The sequence below is a fragment of the Pseudonaja textilis genome, chromosome 1 (assembly GCF_049901715.1).
Source record: "Pseudonaja textilis isolate UNSWEBS1 chromosome 1, rPseTex1.2, whole genome shotgun sequence".
Classification (NCBI taxonomy): Eukaryota; Metazoa; Chordata; class Lepidosauria; order Squamata; family Elapidae; genus Pseudonaja; species Pseudonaja textilis.
The window spans coordinates 5884099-5907414 of NC_141990.1; the positions used below are offsets into that span (position 1 = coordinate 5884099).

General features: G+C 44.7%; 1 protein-coding gene across 6 annotated transcripts in view; it reads left to right on the forward strand.

Annotated features, from left to right (window-relative positions):
- Positions 1-23316, forward strand: part of BCAS3 (BCAS3 microtubule associated cell migration factor) — a 604042-nt gene that overhangs the window by 271818 nt on the left and 308908 nt on the right. For 3 of the 6 annotated variants that reach the window (XM_087924910.1, XM_087924916.1, XM_087924912.1), the window contains exons 17-20: positions 3275-3319; positions 14614-14738; positions 20154-20319; positions 21744-21844. In XM_087924910.1, the coding sequence (XP_087781036.1) occupies positions 3275-3319; positions 14614-14738; positions 20154-20319; positions 21744-21844 (437 nt within the window). The remainder of the gene's footprint in view (positions 1-3274; positions 3320-14613; positions 14739-20153; positions 20320-21743; positions 21845-23316) is intronic. The other 3 variants (XM_026710222.2, XM_026710225.2, XM_087924924.1) reach the window with 1 other exon arrangement.

Here is a 23316-nt window from a genome sequence, read left to right on the forward strand (position 1 = left end):
TCGTTACCGGAAAGTTGGTGGCTCAGGGACAGGTTTGAATTGGGAGTTCAGGGATCTGCTCAGCTTTGCCTTCCCAAAGATGGAGAAGGGAAGCCATGAATCTAGGTCTCAGAGAACAGAGAACAGATCATCAGAGTTGGAAGGGACCTTGTAGGTCATCTAGTCCAACCCCCCACCCAAGCGGGAGACCCTACACCATTTCTGACAAATGGCAGTCCAGTCTCTTCTTGAAAGCCTCAAGTGATGGCGCTCTCACAACTTCCGAGGGCAACTTCTGTTCCATTGGTTGATTGTTCTCACTGTCAGAAAGTTTCTCCTTATTTCCAGGTTAAATCTGGTTAGTCTCAACGTTAGCATCAGGATTACTTTGTTAGGCAAGACCAAACCCAGCTCAGATACTATTGAGTTTCTAACACATGCTATGTACAACATGGCTGTTCATCCCCAACATCTATATCAGTGTTTTCCTGGCTGCTTTAAGAAGGGTGGAATTCAACACCCAGAATTTCCCTGCTGAATTCTGAATTTTGATCATGTGACCATGGGGATGCTTGTGGCCGGCCAGCGGAGCTGGCAGCAGAATTGGACAGTGAGGAGGTTGGGGAGGAAAACGGGCCAGTCCTGGAGTCTGGGGAAGGCTCTGACAAGTGCTCTGCGTCGGAGGCAGAGTTGGAGCCAGGACCATCCGATAGTTATCAGCTGCCTTCAGAGCTGGAGATCAGTGGGGCAGAAGAACAGCTGGAGCCTGTTCCCAGTGTGCACATGCGTAGAGCTGCCAGAAGAAGGGAACAGTTAAGGAACAAGGGTCGAATTGGGAGTAAAGGCACAGTTGGATGATGAATGGCCCCTCCCATAGGGAGTAAATAGGAGTGGTGGTTGCAGGAGACAATTAGTTCATTTAATTAGTGTGAAGATTTGTTCGTGACTCTCAGAGACTCCTTGCCAAGTATTTTCTTGTACAGCATTGAGCTTGGAAGATATCAGCCTGGCAGCTCTCCAAGACAGATAAGGACTGTGGTTATCACTCACCCTTAAAAGACTGTTTGCTGGGACTTTGCTGGATGTGAATGATAGGAATTCACATAAGCCTAAATAAAAAATAAAAGCTTGTCGGGACAAGGAGTTTGCTTTGTGTTTTTGTGAAGCCTAGGTCGAAACAATGCTGCAACGGTCCAAAGTGTGAAAAACTGGTCAGAAGTCACTTTTTTCTGTGCCATTGTAACTTCCAACGGTCACTAAACGAATGGTTTTACATCGAGGATTTACCTGTGTACCTGTTGCCGTTCTCCAGTATCTGTGGGCACGTACTGCATCTCAGGTTCACCTACAGGGAATAAATATATATATATATGCTTGAATATATATGTTTATATTTATTTATTTATATATAAATAAATCCATAAATAAATCCAGAGTTAAAATAGGCTGCAACGACTGTCAGATGAAAAGTGTAGCCATTTCTCCAACCAGTAATTTTTATATTTGAAGGTTTTTATTGTCGGTGACATGTTATTTCAAGGGCATTTCGAGCAAATATACAGTTCAGACTTTTGGGCTGCTCCCTTTTAAAGAAAGTAATGGCAGGAAGACAAGAGAAGAAAATGTTTTATGCATTTTGGGAAGGAAGAACAGTTATTTTCATTAGCACCTCACCTGTGTTGTGATTTTTTCCCCCTAGCTTCTTTTTTTGGGTGTGTGTGTGTGTGTGTGTGTGTGTGTGTGTGTCTAGGACAAGTTGCCACAGCCAACTTGCCATGGGATGACATCGCCATGGGACAAGGGTTGCACTAATACAAGAGGTCCTCGAATTACAATCGTTCATTTAGTGACTATTCAAAGTTACAACGGCACTGAAAAAAAGGGACTTAGGACCATTTTTCACACTTGCGACCGTTGCAGCTGTTCCCGTGGTCACGTGATCTAACTTGAGATGCTTGGCGGCTGACTCATATTTATGACGGTTGCAGAGTCCTGGGAGGTCATGTTGATTCCCTTTGGCGACCTTCTGAAAAGCAAGGTCAACGGGGGAAGCCCGATTCACTTAACAACTGCGCTACTAACTTAACAACTGCAGTGATTCACTCAACAAATGTGACAAGGAAAGGTTGCAAATTGGGGCAAAGTTTAATCAACAGAAATGTTGGGCTCAGGTGGTTGTAAGTCGAGGACTATCAAGAAATGGTGGAACAGAATTGTGAAAGAAAGGATGCCAGAGGAGGAAACAAATGAAGTGTGAACGACGAAAATTAAAATATGGGTAGCCCTCGACTTACGACCACAATTGAGCCCAAAATTTGAGGTGCTAAGTGAGACATTTGTTAAGTGAGCTTTGCCCCATTTTACAGCCTTTCTTGCTCACAGATGTTAAGCGAGCCACTGCAGCTGTTCATTTAGTCACACAGTTGTTAAGTGAATCCGGCTTCCCCATTGACAGAAAGTCCCAAATGGGGATCTCGTGATTTTGGGACACTGCAACCATCCATTGCCAAGTGGCTGAATTTTGATCACATGACCACGGGGATGCTGCAACGGTCATAAGTGTGAAAAAAAATCATCAGTCCCTTCCCTTCCCCCCCCCCCCAGCCACCTTGTAAGTTACCAAATGAATGGTTGTGCAGTCAAGGACACCGGTATTAGCATAACTCTTGTCCCATAGCGAGTTGTAATAATAATACCTGTATTTTAATATTATTTCAAATAATTAAAATAAGAATTAGTAATAGCAGTAGCACTTGGACTTATATACCGCTTTAAGACTACCTGTATTTCAATATTATTTTAAATAATTGAGAAAAGAATTAGCAATAGCACTTAGACTCATATACTGCTTCACAGCGCTTTACGGCCCTCTCTAAGCAGTTTACAGAGTCAGCCTTTTGCCCCCAACAATCTGGGTCCTCATTTTACCCCCCTCAGAAGGACAGAAGGCTGAGTCAACCTTGAGCCTGGTGAGATTCGAACGGCCAAATTGCAGGCAGCCGGCAGTCAGCAGAAGTAGCCTGCAGTACTGCACTCTAACCACTGTGCCAGTGTGGCTCATAAATTGTTTTGAATTGTTGGAATTGTCTCACGGCGAGAGTTGGCCAGGGCGAATTGTCCCATTCTGTTTTGCAGGTGAGTGGTGCGGAGGTTGTTGGCATTCACCCCCCTCCCCTTTTTTTAAAGAAACCACTAACGCTAAAAGCAAATATGTTTTAAGGAGTTGATGAGGTGGCTCATTGATAAATGACCTGTCCCATCTAATCTTTGTGCATTTCCCCTGCTTTCCGTGAAGACCTTACCTCTTTGGAGCTGGGTGCTTTTCCATCAAAGCTCCGTGGTGAGTGGATTTCCCAGCATGCCTTGCGTGTCAATTGGCTGGAAAGGATCCTTCATGGCTGCCTCTGTTTTCCCTCCATTTGCCTCCTTTACTGGTCTCTCTCTTCTTCTCTTTCACTGGAGCAGATCACTCGTCACATCCATACGATCCGGGCAGCCCTCGACTTGCAACCATTCGTTTACTGGCCACTCGAAGTTACAACAGCCCTGAAATTTTTTTTCCCTTTTCCACGCTTACAACCCGTGGCAGGGTCACGGGATCGAAATTTGGACGCTCGGCTACAGACATGTATTTATGAGGGTTGCATTGTCCCCGGGGACTGGGTGGTGGTGGTTACGCAATCCCCCTTTGGGACTTTCCCAGATGGCTTCCGACAAGCAAGCCAGATTCGTTTAACGGCCATGTGATTCGCTTTGCAGCCATGACAAAAAGGAGGGCACGGCTCACTTAACAAGGGCCTTGCTTGGCACACAGGAATTTTAATCTTTGGTCGTACGTCGAGGGCTTACCTGTCTGTGAGTTTGTGGGTAGAATTAAGAACGTGGAACCAAGGCAGGTTGTTTCACTCTGTCCAGACTTTTCCATGACTTTTATTTCATTGATATATTCATTTATTAAACTTACGGGGTGCGCATCTCGACTAAAGGCGGTTCTAAGCAGTGTACAATAAATAATTCAGTAATGCCGAATGCAGTGTGTCACGTGGGGTCTTCCGAATTTCATCTCCAGGTTCTGAAGAGACCCTGGAATAGTCCTCTTGTCATGTGCCTACAATTCTGCGCATGTGTAGAAGGAGAAATTGGCACAGCAAGGAAAATCGCTGTGGCTGGGTTTGATCGCCACACGAGGGTGTATTGTGTTCATGACCAGAGTTGAACATTTTGTGGATTTTTTTGGTCATGGGCAAAGCGTTCATGACCCGAGGTTCCACTGTAGACAGGATATATGAAGCATTGGTGGGAATTATGGATGGACAGAAGACCTACATGCACATTTAATTGAGAAGCAGTTCGTTGCCCAATGGTTCAGCATAGTGAAGAGGAAGCTGCTCTCACAATCTGAGACAGACCAACTACACATTACATGCCATATTCAAGAAGACCTGGAAGAATGTTCTTTCTGCGCCAACTCAGGAAGCTCAAACTGCCCAAGGAGCTGCTGATCCAGTTCTACAGAGGAATTATTGAGTCTGTCATCTGCACCTTTATAACTGTCTGGTTTGGTTCTGCAACTCAACAGGACAGAATGCAGACTTCAGAGAGTAATTAAGATTGCAGAAAAAAACAATGGCTACCAACCTGCCTTCCATTGAGGACCTGTATATTGCACGAGTCAAAATAAGGCCTCTGAAAATATCTACAGACCCCTCACATCCCGGACATAAACTGTTTCAACTCCTTCCCTCAAAACGACTCTATAGAGCCCTGCACACCAGAACAACTAGACACAAGGACAGTTTTTTCCTGAATGCCATCACTCTGCTGAACAAATAATTCCCTCAACACTGTCCAACTATTTACAAAGTCTGCACTACTATTACTGTTAATCTTCTCATCGCTCCTTATCACCCATCCCCTCCCACTTGTGACTGTATGACTGTAACTTTGTCTCTTGTATTCTTACGATTTACACTGACTGTTTCCTAGTGTGATTTGATTGTTTATTGTACCCTATGACTATCATTAAGTGTTGTACCTGATGATTCTTGACGGATGTATCTTTCCTTTATGTATACTGAGAGCATTTGCACCAAGACAGATTCCTTGTGTGTCCAATCATACTTGGCCAATAACGAATTCTAGTCTGCTCTAAGAATAGCTGTATGTACTGCCAAACTTGAAGCTGGAACATTACTGCCACCTGCACAACTGCAGCTATGAGGCAGCTATGAAGGCTAAGATGATGGATAAACTAGCCACAATCAACGCTCTGGACCAGTTTCCAAGGCTCAGCAGAAAAGAGCCATCAGATAGTATCGTAGAAGACGCTGAGAGAGCTGTAAGGAAAGAGGCTGGATGAGACAGGAAGAGGTGTCAAACAGGGAACTAGTCTGGAATCCCTAATGTGGGCACAAGAGGATGAAGTCTAACCCTTCCCTTGAATGCTGTTGAATCTTATCTAGTCTTACCCCAGTGCAGACCATCAATCTCAGAAGATACCTGCATGTAGTCTTGAGCAATAAAACAGCTACAAATAGTCCTCAACTTACAACCATTAGTTTAACGACTGTTACAAGTTACAATGGCACTGAAAAAAAAAGAGACCGATGACCACTTCTCACACATGTTACCATTGCAGTGTCCCCCACAGTCACATGATCAAACTTCAAGTGTTGGCAACTGCTCTGCGTTTATGACGGTTGCAACATCCTGGGGTCCTGGGATTGTCATTTGCAACTTTCCTAGGGAGCTTCTGACAAGCAAAGTCAATGGGAGGAGCCATATTCAGAATACAGAATAACAGAGTGGGAAGGGACCTTGTAGGTCATCTAGTCCGACCCCCCCAGCAGGAGACCTACACCATTTCTGACAGAGGGCAGTCCAATCTCTTCTTGAAAGCCTCCAGTGATGAAGCTCCCACAACTTCAGAAGGCAACTTCTGTTCCATTGGTCAATTGTTCTCACTCAGAAAATTTTTCCTTATTTCCAGGTTGAATCTCTCCTGGATCAGTTTCCATCCATTGTTCCTTGTCTGGCCTTCAGGTGCTTTAGAAAATAGCTTGACCCCTTCCTCCTCTCTGTGGCAGCCCCTCAAATATTGGAAGATGCCATCCTGTCTCCCCTGGTCCTTCTCTTCACTAGACTAGCCAAGCCCAGTTTCTGCAATTGTTCATCGTATGTTTTATCCTCCAGTCCCCTAATCATCCTGGTTGCTCTTCTCTGCAACGGGTGGAAACTAATCAAGGAGAGATGCAACCTAGAATGAAGGAGAATTTCCTAATGGTGAGAACAATTCAGTGGAACAACTTGCCTCCAGAAGTTGTAGGTGCTCCAACACTGGAGGCTTTTAAGAAGAGATTAGACAATCATCTGTCTGAAATGGTCTAGGCCTAGGGTTTCCTGCTTATAGACCCCTTCCAAGTCTGTTCTTCTCTTCTCTTCTCTTCTCTTCTCTTCTCTTCTCTTCTCTTCTCTTCTCTTCTCTTCTCTTCTCTTCTCTTCTCTTCTCTTCTCTACTCTTCTCTTCTCTTCTCAACCTAGAACCAAGGAGAAATTTCCAGACAACCTATAAATAACAGGGAATTTCCTGACAATGAGAATGGTTAATCAGTGGAACAACTTGCCTCCAGAAGTTGTACATGTTCCAACACTGGAAAATTTTAAGAAGAGATTCAATAATCATTTGTCTGAAATGGTTTAGGATTTCCTGTCTGAGCAGAGAGTTGGACTAGTAGAACTCCAAGGTCCCTTCCAACTCTGTTATTCTATTCTATTCTGTTCTGTTCTGTTCTGTTCTGTTCTGTTCTGTTCTGTTCTGTTCTGTTCTATTCTATTCTATTCTATTCTATTCTATTCTATTCTATTCTTCTAATTGCTATTCTATTCCATTCCATTCCCATTTGTTTGGTAATCATTTTGAAGTTACAATGGCACTGAAAAAAGTGACTTATGACTTTTTTCACACTTATGACCATTGCAGCACCCCCAAGGTCACGTGATCAAAATTCAGTCACTCCAGCTGCAGCGATTCACTTAACAACCATGGCAGGAAAGGTCAAATGGGGCAAAACTCACTTAACTTAACTGTCTCTCTTAGCAACAAAATCTTGGGGCTCAATTGTGGTCATAAGTTGAGGACTACCTGTAGTTCTTCTGGTTTTTTTCAGGGGAGTGGAGGGGAAAATGTCAGGCTGTTCCTGCCTTCCGTCACTTTGAGTCTTGAATGGGGGCGATTGACACCCAGCTGTGTTGTCTTTTAATGTTATATTATTAACATGATTTAATCAGCTTTTGGTAGGGTTTTTTTGCTGGTTCCCATTAACATATGCTGCCTGCAAGTTGCTCACCGCAGAATTAAGTATCTCTTAAGCTTTGATCTCTGGTTCAAAGAATTTTTTTTGCTGGGTTTTGAGGAATTTCCGAAAGGCCTGTCACCCCTCCGTAGCCTGTTGGCTGCCCTGCCAGTTCTGCATTTTATGGGGTTGTCCTCCAGATGGGGAAGGTGCAGGATAAAGAATGAAAGCCGTGCTTAATGTTGCAGGGGCACCTATAAAAAAGAAATATCACGAGGGGAGGCATCCACTCCTTTAGAAAAAGGAACGTATAAAGTCATGGGAAAATGCATTGGGTGTGTTCAACCAAATGGCTTTGCAGGAAAGAATCAGATTGGCTCCAAAATATCTCCAGCCACTTTGCCCTGAAATGGTCCATGCTCTTTCTCAAATCATTCCTCTTTAGAAGGTCCCCTTCTGGTGTTTCAAAACTTATTACTGGATATTTTATTTTTTTTAATAAATGTACTGATTTCTATCTAGCCTTTATTATTCTTACAAATAAGTCAGGACGGCAAACCTATCCAACGCACCTTCCTCCTCCTCTTTTCCCTACATCCCACAACTCTGTGAGGTAGGTTGGGCTGAGAGAGACTGCCTGGTCCAAAGTCACCTAGTCGTCTTTCACGCCTAACGCGGGACTAGAACTCACTGTCTCGTAATGATCGTCTTACAAATCACACAGCCAGCTTTCGTGGCTAAGATAGGACTAGAACTTCCCATCTCCTGGTTATTTGCCCAAAGTCACCCACCTGGCTTTTACCTACGGCAGGACTAGAACTCACTGTCTCCCAGGGATTGTCTTAAAATCAGGCAGCCAGCTTTTACGACTAAGGCAGGACTAGAACTCCCCATCTCCCGGGGACCGGCCTCAAAGTCACCCAGCTGACGGTCATGGCCAAGGTGGGACTAGAACTCATAGACTCCCGCTTTCTAGTCTAGCGTCTAACCCACCCACTCACCCCGCACCAAACGGGTTCACTGAAAGTGCGCAGACATTATACATTTTCTAAAATAAAATAGATTTTTTTTTTAAAAAAAGGAAATAAATAAAATAAAAATAAACCAAAGGAAAAAGGTAGGATGTGGGTTGCCTGTCAAACAGGCCCCAGGAAAACTCAGCAGAGAGGATTCTCCTTGCGCCGATCAGAGTAATCACAGCCAACCCTGACAAATAGAGATGACGTTGGCTCGAGTCAAGATTAAAAGCTCTAGATTAAAGCGAAGAATATATGGAATGTAATAGACTTTAAATCCCTTGTATATGCACTTGTAAGAGTCTCTTGCGGTCCGTTTGAAGCCGCGGTTATAGCGCGTTTGAGGAAACGAAACCCCCGTTTGCTTACACAGCAATTGGATTGTCTGTTTTTTTTTTAATTAAAAAAAAAGACTTTTTTTTTTCCTTTTTAAAGTCGAGCCGGCATGCTGTTTTCATTAGAGTCCTAATGAGACGTAAACTAATGTCAGCGAAATTGGGGCCTGGGTTTGTCAACTCGGCTTGTGTTGAGTAAAGCCAACAACAACAACAACAAGAAAAACCTTGTAATGATTTCGAGTCATTTATTTTCACTTATCTCGCACACCACCCTCCGTAAGGAAAGATTTGGAAGGTGGGGTACTTGGGGCAAAGTTAATGAATGATTTGCCAAATGCACAATGTGAGTGGCCACTTGTATTCTGGTTAAAAAACATATGTTATCCCTTTGGGATAACAGAATAACAGTGTTGGAAAGGACCTTAGAGGTCTTATAGTCCAACCCCCTGCTCAGGCAGGAAATGCTATACCATTTGAGACAAATGGTTGTCCAATCTCTTCTTCAAAACTTCCAGTGGAGAAGAATTCAGAACTTCTGGAGTCAAGTTGTTCCACTGGTTAATTGTTCTCACTTTTAGGAAATGTCTCTTTAGTTCTACGTTGCTTCTCTCCTTGATGAGTTTCCACCCGTTGCTTCTTGTCCTGCCTTCTGGTGCTTTGGAGAATAACTTGACTCCCTCTTCTTTGGGGCAGACCCTCAAATACTAGAATATACTGCTATCATGTCATCCCCAGTTCTTCTTTTCACTAGACTAGACATACCCAATTCCTGCAAATGTTCTTCGTATGTTTTAGCCTCCGGTCCCCTAGTCCTCTTTGTTGCTGCACCCTTTCTAGAATCTCAACATCTTTTTTTTACATCACAGCGACCAAAACTGGATGCAGCATTCCAAGCATGGTCATAAAATGAGACTTAGCTCGTTTAACGTATGCCTCCCTTAGCAACAGATTCACTTAACAACCGTGTAACTGACTTAACAACTGCAGCGATTCACTTCACAACTGTGGCAAGAAAGGTCGTAAAATGAGGCAAAATTCCCGTAAAATGCCTGGCTTATCGAGCAGACATTTTTGGGGCTCGATTGTGATCGTACATCAAGGACTACCACTTGTGCATATTTGATAAATGTAAGTCCAGGAAGTGTTCCTCTTCTCCTAAAATTAACCAGTGAAACAACTTGCCACCAGAAGTTGTGGGTGCTCCATCACTGGAGGTTTTTAAGAAGAGATTGGACAACCATTTGTGTGAAATGACAGAGGGTTTCCTGCCTGAGCAGGGGGTTGGACTAGAAGATCTCCCAAGTCCCTTCTGTTATTCTGTATACCCAGTGCTTAAAAGTCCAGATAATCTAGCCTGCTATCTCTCTCTTCCCTCCTTCTCCCGTAGCTCTTAAGCACAAGAGTTATCGTGTTTTCCAAGTCTGCCCTTCTGCTGTCTACAAAACATCATTCTTAAACGGAAAATGTTTTGGCACCGGAAGCTGGAGCTAAAACATTTATTTGAAAGACGTGGTGTAAATATGGCATCCTTGATTCCATTTCCTTGAGCACTGTTTACACTTGCTTTGCAAAAAAAAAACCTCCGTAACTCTTGTAGGCCACAAAGAGCTTGAGAAGAGAGCTGGGAGAACTGACCTTGAAGATTATTGTCAGCTCCCAGGGAAAAAAAAAACCATAAAAGCAGCGGATTCCCAGGAATTTTGACTGTCCTCTTCCCACCGGACATCTGTGCACAATCTCCACGTTTGCCTGGTGTTAGGGAGACATGGCATCTCTGACTTGGAACTTTGCTCACGCAATCCTGGGCATGGGCCGTTACCTTTGCCCTCCCCGCTTTCATCCTGCTGAGGTGGAAGGAGCCTCCTTGGTCCCAGGTTTCCCAAAATCCAGGCATTGGCTATGTCTACAGTGAAAAGAGTGGGACGTGATGGCTCAGGGGCTAAGACGCTGAACGTGTCCATCAGAAAGGTCGGCCGTTCGCTGGTTCGAACCCCTAGTGCCGCGTAACGGAGTGAGCTCCCCGTTCCTTGTCCCAGCTTCGGCCAACCTAGCAGTTCGAAAGCACGTGTGAAAAAAAATGCAAGTAGAAAAACAGGGACCACTTTGGTTGGAAGGGAACAGCGTTCTGTGCGCCTTCGGCGTTTAGTCATGCAGGCCACATGACCGTGGAGACGTCTTCGGACGGCGCTGGCTCTTCTTCGGCTTTGAAACGGAGATGAGCGCCGCCCCCCTGGAACTGAGAACGACTAGCACGTATGTGCAAGAGGAACCTTCTCCTTTTAGTTTGATGAAAAGGAGGACTGAGGGGAGACATGATAGCGGTCTTCCAATATCTCAGGTGTTGTCCCAAAGAAGAGGGAGTCAAGCTATTCTCCCTGACACCTGAAGGCAGGACAAGAAGCAACGGATGGACACTAATCAAGGAGAGAAGGAACTTAGAACGAAGGATAAATTACCTGACAGTGAGAACAATTCATCAGTGGAATAAATTGCCTCCAGAAGTTGTGAATGCTCCAACGCTGAAAGTTTTTAAGAAGAGGTTGGACAACCGTTTGTCTGAAGTGGTGTAGGGTTTCCTGCCTAGGCAAGGGGGATGGTCTAGAAGACCTCCAAGGTACCTTCCAACACTACTGTTGTTGCTGTTGTTGTTGTTGTCCTCTTACAGAGTCTGCTTTAGGCTTGTTCTGTCAGGTGTGTTGAGTCTTAAATGATCTCCACGCAACATTTCTTTCCATTGGGGGGAATGGAAAAACAATACAAAAGTTGAATTCCATCTCTGTACAGGAAGTCCTCGACATACGACCACAATTGAGGCCAACTTTTCTGTTGCTAAGCGGGACAGTCGTTAGGTGAGTTTTGCCCCATTTTATGACCTTTCCTGCCACGGTTGTTAAGTGAGTCGCCGTAGTTGTTTAGGTTAGCAACACGGTTGTTAAGTGACTCCGGCTTCCCCATTGACTTCGCTTGTCAGAAGGTCACCATAGGGGGATCACATGACCCCCAAAACACTGCAAGTGTCATAATTACGAGTCAGTCACCATTTTGAATGGTCATTAAGTGAATGGTTGTAAACTGAGAACTATCTGTGTTTAAAATTTACTAGTAAAGATGAAATGGACATTTCCTAGAATGACCTGTTCTACTTGTGGAATTTGTCTTCGTCCATTGTTGAAAATTTCTGCCTATAGGTAGTCCTTGACTTATGACCATAATAATAGTGCCTGAAAGCCAGGATGGTCATTAAGTGAGTCATCACGTAAATGACCCAACTTGCAAACTGTTTTTTTTTTTTTTTGCAGCAATGGTTGTTGACTATGGGACGTTATGGCAAAACCCAGTAATAAAGGCCATTTTTACGCAAAACATCGTAAAACACAGGCATGGTTATAAATGCCAGCTTTTTTGCCAGGGGGCCAAAATGCAGTCATGTGACTGCCAGGGTGGGAGGAGTTGCACGGGTGTCGAAATCCTGTCGTATGTACCTTTGCGGGAACTCCGTCATAACTTTGAACGTTTGCTAAGCAACCGGTCATAAGTGGAGGGCTGCCTGTATTCCGTTCACGAGTTCCCTTGCTTTGGTTGATAATATTTGCTCCTGGACCTCCTGCCACGACTTCCCAATTCTGCGCTTTTCCAGTTCCGCAATGTGAATGGAGAAAGCAAATATCACGGACAGCGTCGCAGTGTTTGGGAGGGAAGCCTCAGGCTCACTGGGCCAGGCTGAAGGTCTCGGGGCTGCATCCCGTTTCTTCTCCAAGCCGATATTGTCTCTGTTTTGCCTTCGGGCGTGGTCCTCGGGAACTGGGTTTAGCTTCCCCTGCCCTTAAGCAGGCTGGCTAAGGGGAAACTAGAGGCTGAAGCCAGTGCACCTCAAAGGGGTTGAAATTGACAAACAATGGGTAGGGGAGGGTAGGAAGAGAAAAGAGAAGAAAGAGGAGGAGAGGGAAGGAAAGGAAGAGGAAAGGGAAGGGAAGGAAGGAAAGGAAGAGGAAACGAAAAGGAAAGGAAATGAAGAGAAAAGGGAAGGGAAGGAAGAGGGAAGGAAAGGAAGAGGAAAGGGAAGGGAAAGAAGGAAAGGAAAGGAAGAGGAAAGGGAAGGGAAGGAAGAGAAAAGGGAAGGGAAAGAAGGGAAGGGAAGGAAGAGGAAAGGAAATGAAGAGAAAGGGGAAGGGAAAGAAGAGGAAAGGAAAAGGAAATGAAAAGAAAAGTGAAGGGAAAGAAGGAAAGGAAACGAAGAGGAAAGGGAAGAGAAAGAAGGGAAGGGAAGGAAGAGGAAAGGAAGAGGAATGGGAAAGGAAAGGAAATGAAGAGAAAGGGGAAGGGAAAGGAAATGAAGAGAAAGGGGAAGGGAAAGAAGGGAAGGGAAGGAAAGGAAGAGGAAAGGAAATGAAGAGAAAGGGGAAGGGAAGGAAGGGAAGGGAAGGAGAGGAAAGAAAAAGAAAAGTTGTAGAGAAGTGCTAGGTGTGAAGTACTACACTGTCCTAAGCACATTTTGGGAATTGGGGGCTCAGTTGTGGTTGGAAGTCAAGGACTACGGATAGCTAGATAGCTGGATGGATGGATATGGATAGATATAGATATGTAGAGAGAGAGAGATGAACAGAGGATTGGATAAACAGATGGATGGATTGATGATGATGATAGATAGATAGATAGATAGATAGATAGATAGATAGATAGATAGATAGATAGATAGATAGATATACTTAACAGCAACTCTACATTAAGATATGCATGTAAGTGTCACTCTCTAAGGCATGCTTGTCTTTCTCTTCCCATTTGCCATCCATACTTCTGCATGCTCGTCTAACTCAGCTTGTCTTCCTCCCCGTATACAAAAGGCTGATCATTTGCTTTGCCTTTGAATCAACAATGTCGGTAACAACAGGAAGAAGAAAAAAAAAAAACGCCTGCAAATAATAATAATGTGATTAAAGTTTGGGAACGGAATGCTTGGAAATAAACTTCTCCTCCGAATTTGGTGCAAGCTGACCTCAAACCGTTCCTGAAATGTATGTTTACTTCAGTTCATATGGAGCTCCCAACATTATCCAAACATGGTTCCCTTTGATGGCCATCCTTGCAGAATCCCAAAGTCATCTGCCGACAGAAGGGCAGCCTTTCAATCCCCTTAGGATTCTGGTTGTATACAGGAAGTCCTCGACTTACAGCCGTTTCATTAGCAGCCGTTACAACGGCACTAGGAAAAAAAAAAAGCGACTTACAAACCAGTCCTCACCCTTACAACTGTGGCAGCGTCTCCTTGGCCACATGGTCTAAATTCAGGCAACTTGGCAACCGGCATGTATATACAAGAGTTGCAGCCTCCCGGAACCCACCTTCTGACCAACAAATTCAAATTCACTTAAACGACTGTGCGATTCACTTAACAACCGTGTTGAATCGCTTAACAATCCTGACCCCCCCAAAAAGACGTAAAAATCCGGTCTAACTCACTTCACCACCTCCTCTTTTAGTAACGGGGAATTCTGATTGTGGTCGTAAGTCGGGGACTAGCTCCTTTATGCTTTTTATTCTTGACTGCCCCCAAACCCGGTTTCAGAGGTGCAGTCTTGAGAGAGGGCGAAGAATCCTGTTTATTTCTTTGCAATCCGCTGCCAATCTCTGAAAGGTCTACCCAGGTAGTAGTAGGTCGTCTCCTGTCCACCCTTAAGCCCAGAAGCCATTAGAGGCCCGTTCTTGCCAATCCTGGCTGAAGTCGCTGAACAAGTAATTTGTTAATATCCTCAGCTATTTCTGCCTTATGAAAGGGACATGTTGAATTTGCATTTCTGAAACGCTGAGCTGCCACAGTTCCGTCTCCCAGCTTTTATCGATTCTCCTGTAGTTCTGAGAAAATAAGTTCCCGAGCTTATACTGCACCTCCAGCAAATCTCCATTTGGTGGATTACTTCATCCTTAATTAGACTTTGATCTCTCTTCCTCTCTCTCTCTCTTTTTTTTTTTCCTCCTCTTTCTCTTTCAAAGCAAAAGCAAACCGGCTCCACAAATTTCACCCAGCAAATCTGTCGGAGGAGAATTCTGCGTCGCTGCGGCCTTCGGCTCATCCCGCTCGTGGTTTGCAAGCAATCCTGCTCTTAAAAGAGAAAAAGGTTTGTACGCAGAGACCAAACAACCGATGAACAGATGGGTGAGAGGTCCTCGGTGCTGCCTGAGCTTGCTTGTTTCCTTATTAGTGCTAGGACCAGTACTGATGACGTCACCTAGTTGGGTCGTGAAACGTCTGCAACAAAGCAACCAAGCTCAGAGAGCACCAAGGACCCCTCCTGTCAACCCTGAGCCACAAATATTGTCCTTTATTGGCACAGATGGGTGCTATCATAAAGCTGCCTGAGGTTGCTTCAGACCATTCATCTACCTAGCCCATCCTTTTCTGGGCCTTTCCAGTCTTTCTCTCCCGGCCTGGAAATTTGATTACAGTGATACCTCAGTTACTCATCCTTAATTGGTTCCGATGAGTACCAAAAATGATGAGTACCAAACAATTTTTTTTCCCTTAAGACATCATGTAGTGAGTCACAACACAACTGACACCGACAATTGTAGCTCGTACATTGAGTACTACACAAACGGCAAGTACGGGGATAAAATTTTCACGTCAAAATGTGCTGAGTCTCAAATGCGATGAATTTCAAAGCAGTTGAGTACCGAGGTACCACTGTATTTATTTATTACATGTATATGGCTACCCATCTCGCTATAGAGAGCCACTCTGGGCAGCATATAATGCAGTCAAATAGAAAATGAAAAGACAGTGGAAATAGTAGAAATAGTCAAGATTCCAGGAATTAAACATCCAACAAAATGCAATTCAGTGGTGAGAAAAGGCAAAATAAATAAATAATGTGCATAGTATAGAATAGGTGGTACTTGGCTCAACAGCAGTTTAACTAACGAACATACCAGGAGCCATGGTGGTGCTGTGATAGAATGCAGTACTGCAGGTTAACTCTGCCCGCAGCCAGGAGTTTGATTCTGACCAGCTTAAGCTTGACACAACCTTCCATCCTTCCGAGGTGGGTAAAATGAAGACCCAGATTGTTGGGGGCAATAGAGGCTGACTCTATAAACTGCTTTACAGGGCAGTAAAACACTGTGAAGCGGTGTATATAAGCCTAAATGCTATTATTAATGCTTATTTATGACTAAAGGGCAGTATGCATATTGCAAACTACTCAGAGTGTTGTAAAGCACTATGAAGCGGTATATAAGTCCAAGGGCTAGTACTATGAGAGGGATTTTGGAGTCCCAGTGCACAATCCCTTAAAATAGAAGCCAGCCGTGTGCTGCAGCTGCCAAAAAAGCCAACACAGTTCTAGGCTGCATAAACAGAGGGATAAAATCAAGATCACGGGAAGTGTTAATACCGCTTTATAAGGCCGTGGGAAGGCCACACTTGGAATATTGTGTCCAGTTATGAGGTTGTTCCCCTCTTTTGACACTTTTTCAAAAGGCTCTGCTTTTCCCAACGGGCCTGAGGACCCCAGAGTGGGATGGGGCCCATTGCAAGGATCATTTGGTTGCCATTGTTGTAGGGTGGGGTATCTTCTGGTGGTTGTTTCTTTTATGGGTGGTCCTTGACTTACAGCAGTTCATTTGGGGACTTAACAACGGCACTGAAAAAAATGGACTTAAGACCGGTTTTCCCACCATTGCCGCATCTCCATGGTCACGTCATCAAAATTCAGACGCTCGGCAGCTGACTCCTATTTATGACGATGGCGGAGTCCCAGGGTAACGTGACCGGCAAAGTTAACAGAGAAGCCAGATTCACTGAACAACCATGTGGCTAATTTAACAACTGCAGTGATTATCCTTAATAAACAGTGGCAAGAAAAGTCATAGAACGGGGCACAACTCGCCTCACCACTGCCATAGAAATGTTGGGCTCAATCGTGATAGTTAGTTGAAGATTAGAATAAAATAAAATGGAATAGAATAGAGCTGGAAGGGACCTTGGAGGTCTTCTAGTCCAGCCCCCTGCTCAAGCAGGAGAACCTATACCATCTCAGACAAGGGACTACCCAGTCTTTACTTAAAAACCTCCAGCAATGGAGCCCCTACAACTTCTTGTGGCAAGCTGTCCCACTGGTTAATTGTCCTCACTGTTAGGAAGTTTCTCTTTAATTCTAGGTTGCTTCTCTCCTTGGTTAGTTTCCATCCATTGTTTCTTGTCTTGCCTTGCTTTGGAAAGTGAGTTGACCCCCTTTTCTTTGTGGCAGCCCCTCAAATACTGGAATGCTGCTATTGTGTCCCCTCATGTCTTTCTTTTCTCTAGACTGGCCGTACCCAAATCCAGCAACCGTTCTCCGTATATTTTAGTCTCCAGGCCTTTGATCATCTTAGTTGCTCTTCTCTGAACTTTTTCCAAAGTCTCAACATCTTTTTTTGTAGTATGGTGACCCAAATTGGTTGCAATACACATATTGGGATTTTATTCTCATACGCCACCCAGAATCATTGAGAGTGGGTTTTGGGTGGCCATATCTGTTTTCATAAATGAATAAATAACCACTTCTGATTTGAATATAGATACAGATTAACAGAGTGGGAAGGGATCTTGTAGGGCATCTAGTCCAACCCCCTGCCCAGGTAGGAGACACTACACCATTTGAGACAGATGGCAGTCCAGTCTCTTCGTGAAAGCCTCCAGTGATGAAGCTCCCACAACTTCCGAGGGCAACTTCTGTTCCATTGGTTGATTGTTCTCACTGTCAGAACATTTCTAATTTATTTCCACGAGAAAGAAAGAAAGAGAAAGAAAGAAAGAAAGAAAGAAAGAAAGAAAGAAAGAAAGAAAGAAAGAAAGAAAGAAAGAAAGAAAGAATCGCTCCCAATTTGAATTTGAGCCTGAAGCAAGGAGAGATTTAACCTGGAAATAAGGAGAAACTTTCTGACAGTGAGAACAATCAACCAATGGAACAGAAGTTGCCCTCGGAAGTTATGGGAGCGACTTTCAAGAAGAGACTGGACTGCCATTTGTCAGAAGTGGCGTAGGGTCTCCCGCTTGGGCGAGGGGTTGGACTAGATGACCTACAAGGTCCCTTCCAACTCTGATTATCTGTAAAATCATCAAACCTGAAGCGATGCCTGGCTAGAGGCCAGCGAAACCAAGGCACGAGAAATGCAAGGGTATAACGCAGAAGCGTTGCAAAAGAATCCAAGGTTAATGTATTCCGGATTGCATTTTTTTTTTCTGGGAAATTCCAAAAATAGAGCATCATTTCTCAGCGATTCACCTTCCTGAGAAGAGCGGTGGTATTCATCGTTGTGCCGATAGAGTTTGTATTTATGTAAATAAATAAAATTGACGTGCGAGGCGTCCGCTGTACGCCGAGTGATGGGAAGCTCTGGGCAGGCAGAAAGGGATCAATTGGCACAGGGTGCGGAGTGAAACTGCTGACTTTTGAAAGCCCGAAGTGCAGAGAGTCCTCAACATACAACCACAATTGTGCCCCAAACGTCTGCTGCTAAGCTGGATGTCAGTTAAGTCAGTTCTGCCCCGTTTTACGACCTTCCTTGCCTTCCCCGTTGACTTAGCTCGTCAGAAGGTTGCAAAACGGGGATCGCGTGATGCTAGGACGCTTTAACCATCATAACTATGAAACCTTTGCTAAGCATCTGAATTTTGACCATGTGACACGAGGATGCTGCAAGGGTCATAAGTGAGAAAATGGTCATAGGTCTCTTTTTTTGGACAGTCACTAAACAAATGGTTGCAAGTTGAGGACTACCTGCATATATAGTTTATTAACGTTATAAGTCAAGGACAGGTGTCAGCATTCCAGGGAAAATCCATTCCTGTCAGTAACTCCAAGACAACCATAATCTCAAAGTGCTTTTATTAGAACAAAACCTGGCACATCTGTGGAATTCTGAAACTAAAAGTTTCCTTGGGATTTCCCACCTCCAAATCATCCCCTTTTCTCCTCATCATCACATCATATGAACCAATCCCAATTTCCGTTTCAATTCTTTCTACCTCGAATTAAACAAAATAATTTATTTTGTCTACCGAGAGCTACTCAATTAATATCACCCCCCCCCTCCCATTTCCTAAGCTATGTGGCAGCGATGAATTATGATTTCATAGCTGACAACAGGTAGTCGTCGACTTAATGACAATTGAACCCAAAAGTAAGGTCGCTAAGTGGGACATTTCTTAAGCGAGTTTTGCCCCATTCTACGACCTTTCCTGCCACGGTTGTTAAGTGAATCCCAGAAATGGTTAAGTCAGTAACACGGTCGTTAACTGAATCTGGCTTCCCCATAGACTTGGCTTGTCAAAAGGCCACAAAAGAGGTGCACATAACCCCGGGACACTGCGACCATCATAAGTATGAATTCAGTTGCCAAGCATATGAATTTTCACATGACCATAGGGATGCTACAAAGATTGTAACTGACAAATGGTTACCAGTCGCTTTTTTCAGTGTGCCGTTGTAAATTTGAACAATCACTGAATGAACTGTTGTAAGTCGAGGACGGCCTATACAAGAAGTCCTTGACTAATGACCACAATTGAGCCCAAATTTTCTACTGCTAAACCAGACTGTTCTGAAGTGAGTTTTGCCCCATTTTACAGCCTTTCTTGCAGCGCTTCTTGTGAATCACTGCAGTTTTGAGTTAGTCCCGTGATGGCGAACCTATGGCACGCATGCCACAGGTGGCACGCAGAGCCATTTGTCCGGGCACGTGAGCCCCAGCCAAACTTACCTGCACTGCGCATGTGCGCACCTCACAGCTGATTTTCGGCCCGTTTGAGGCCGTTTTGACCCTCCTGGAGACGCTCAAGGGAAGCCTCTGCAGCCTCAGGAGGCCGAAAAATGGGCCTTCCGGAAATATCGGAAGTGCCGAAATGGGCCCGTTTTTAGCCTCCCAGGCTGCAGAGGCTTCTCTTGAGCCCCCAGGTGGGCGAAAATGGCCTCCCCGGGGCTCCAAAGGCCTCTTCGAGGCTGAAAAGCGGCACTTCCAGTATTTCCAGAAGGCCCGTTTTTTGGCCTCCTGGGGCTGCAGAGGCTTCCCTCAAGCCTCCAGGAGGGTGAAAACAGCCTCAAACGGGCAAAAAATCAGCTGGGAGGCACACACATGCGCAGTGCAGGTAAATGGGTGGGGCCGGGGTGGTGCGTGAGCATATGAGGGGTGGGCGCATTTCATTGTGGGTGCCGGCACACATGCACACACACACGCTTTCGGCACACCACAACAAAAAGGTTCGCCATCACTGAGCTAATCACACCTTTGTGAGGTGAATCCGGCTTCCCCGTGGACTCTGCTTGTGAGAACGTCGCAAAAGGGGATCACTTGACCCCAGGACACTGCAGCCATCATAAATACGAGCCAGCTGCCAAGCATCTGAATTTTGATCCCGTGACCATGGGGAAGCCACAACAGCCGTAAGTGTGAAAAATCCTCAAATACCCCCTTTTCTTTTCAATGCCGTTGTGCCTTTGAAGGAATGGTTGTAAGACTAGCCGTAACCCTCCCGTCTTCTCCTTCCCCTGCAGATCAATCCAAGCAATTCGTCGTCGAGTCGCTGTACATCATCAGCTGCTATGGGACTTTGGTGGAGCACGTCCTGGAGCCCCGGCCTCTTAGCACCACCCCTAAGATCAGCGATGACACCCTCCTGGAAATGATTACCTGCCCACGGGCGAGCTGGGCCCTCATCAGGTAGACAGATCCACGTTCTCTTTCTGACGTTCATATTTCGTTTTGTGTTTCTCTTTGAACGCGTCTCAGGAGTCTTTGGTGCCTGGGTGGCGCTTCCCAAAAATAAGATTCTGGGAGTCCTGGGCCAAAAATTTCTCCCAGAGATAACTCAAGTCACGCAGTCCAACTTTCACCCTGCCTCTATCTATCTATCTATCTATCTATCTATCTATCTATCTATCTATCTATCTATCTATCTATATCTATCCATATCTGTCATCTATCTATCTATCATCCTATCTATCTATCTATCCATCCCCCCCCCCTCTCTCTATCTATCTATCCATCTCTATCTATCTATCTATCTATCTATCTATCTATCCATCCATCCATCCATCTATCCATCATCCATCTACCCACATCTATCTATCTATCTATCTATCTATCTATCTATCTATCTATCTATCTATCTATCTATCCATCCATCCATCCATCCCTACCTCTATCTATCTATCTATCTATCTCTCTCTACTCTCTACCTATCTCTCTCTCTCTCTCTCTCTCTCTATCATCCATCTACCTACCTACCTACCTATCTATCTATCTATCTATCATCTATCTGTCTATCTAATCTATCTATCACAGCCTATACAAGGATCCAGCAAGTACACTTCCACCAACCTTCACAGGCCAAGCCACGTATATATAAACAGAGAGCAAACCCCACTCCCTTCTGGCACTGATGACGTTACCTAGTTGGGTCATGAAATGTCAAAAAAGAAAAAAAAAACTACCTCCACAGTTCATCCCTGGGTTATTCCCTTCTGTAAAGGTCCGTTCCCTTACAACCCGAAGCCCAGGGCCTTTTCTCCTTTGCTTCATAATAACCTGGAGAACTATGACCCCTTTACAAGCTGTAAAGTTCCCAGAATTCCTTAGCCAGGCATGGGAACTATGGCAACTTTTCGATCTGTGGACTTCAACTCTACACTGAGTTAGAATGGCTCAGGAATCCTGGGAGTCAAAGTTCCCAGGTCGTGTAGGGCCTGTGGTTGCTCTCCCCCCCCCACCCCACCCCAATTTTGAAGGCTATTTAGAGGTAACGTTGAGCTGGAAGGACAATTTGTCTGCTGTGGAAGGAGGTTTTTATCCAATTCTATCTGTTTTTCCCCCAAAACGCAAGTGTGAAGTATAGACCAAGTGTCTCCCTGCGAGGTAGCATTTTGCACAGGTTCCTTTTAGAAAATGCCAAATTTTGAAGATTGGGCTCCCCATTTCTCTCCATCTGTCTCGAAATATTCCACGCTCAGAGCAAGTGACTTTAAATAATGACAAACACGTTATTCTCTTGCATAAATAATTGGACGTGATGACACAGATGCTGATTTCCCCCCCCTCCCCCTCTTCAAAGCTGAAATATTAATATTCTTGTGTCGTTTCCACAGAACTCCCCAGTGGAATGAACTGCAGCCGCCTTTTAACTTGAATCACCCTCTGCTCCTAGCCGCAGATTCTGTGCAGTGCTACCAGTACCTCCTCCTTGGCTGTGAGTATCATGGAGCATCACCACATTTTGGGAGGCCTAAACGGGTGATTGTTCTGTCGTCCTTATTGTTGTTTCTTTTTTTTTTTTTTTTAAAGAAAAAGACGAATGGAATTTGGTCTGTAGCTTTCCCCCCTTTTCATATGACACACAGACCCCGACTTACGACCACAGTCAGAATAATAGAACAGCAGAGTCGGAAGGGACCTTGGAGGTCTTCTAGTCCAACCCTCTGCTCAGTCAGGGACCCCTATACCGTTTCAGACAAATGGTTGTCCAATCTCTTCTTAAAAACCTCCAGAGTTGGAACACCCGTAACTTTTGGTGGCAAGCTGTTTCACTGATTAATTGTTCTGACTGTTTAGAATAGAATAGAATAGAATAGAATAGAATAGAATAGAATAGAATAGAATAGAATAGAATAGAATAGAATAGAATAGAAATTAGAAGGGAAGAGAAGGGAAGAGAAGAGAAGAGAAGAGAAGAGAAGAGAAGAGAAGAGAAGAGTGGAAGAAACCTTGGAGGTCTTCTAGACCAACCTCCTGCTTAGGCAGGAACCCCTATACAATTTTAGACAAATGATTTTCCAATCTCCTCTTAAAAACTTCCAGTGTTGGAGCATTTACAACCTCTCGAGGCAAGTGGTTCCACTGGTTAATAGTTCTCACTGTCAGAAAATTTCTCTTTAGTTCTAAGTTGCTTCTGTCCTTGATGAGTTTCCACCCGTTGCTTCTTGTCCTGCCTTCAGGGGGGTTTGGAGAATAACTCGACTCCCTCTTCTTTATAGAAGATATTGGAAGACCACTATCAGGTCACCCCCTCAGTCCTTCTTGTCATTAAATCGAGCCCAACTGTCTCGTTGCTAAGCGAGACAGTTGTTAAGTGAGTTTTGCTCCATCTTTCCACCATTGTTAAGTGAATCACTGTGGTTATTAAGAGGGGAACCTGGTTATTAAGTGAATCTGGCTTCCCCCCCCTCCCCCCCCGAGTGGCTGGTCAGAAGGTCGCAAAAGCGGATCGCAGGATACTGCAACTGCCGTCAGTATGAGTTTAGTTGCCAAGCATTTTGACCAGGGGATCACGGGGACCATGAATCGTGATCATGGGGATGATGCAGCAGTCGTAAGAAGAGACCAGAAGGTCGCAAAAGGGGATCTCATAGGACCCTGGGATACGGCAACTATCCTAAATACAGATAGTTCCTGACTTACAACAATTCATTTAGCGACCGTTCCAAGTTACAACGGTACTGAAAAGGGTGACTTATGACTGTTTCCAATACTAAAGGACTGTTGCAGCTTTCCCAGGGTCACCTGATCAGAATTCAGGTGCTTGCCAGCTGGCTCATATTTATCATGGTTGCCGTGTCCGGGGGTCATGCGATCCCCTTTTCTAAGCAACGTCAACGAGGAAGGCAGAATCACTGAGTTGTGGTTACTAACTTAACAGCTCCACTGATTCACTTAACAACTGTG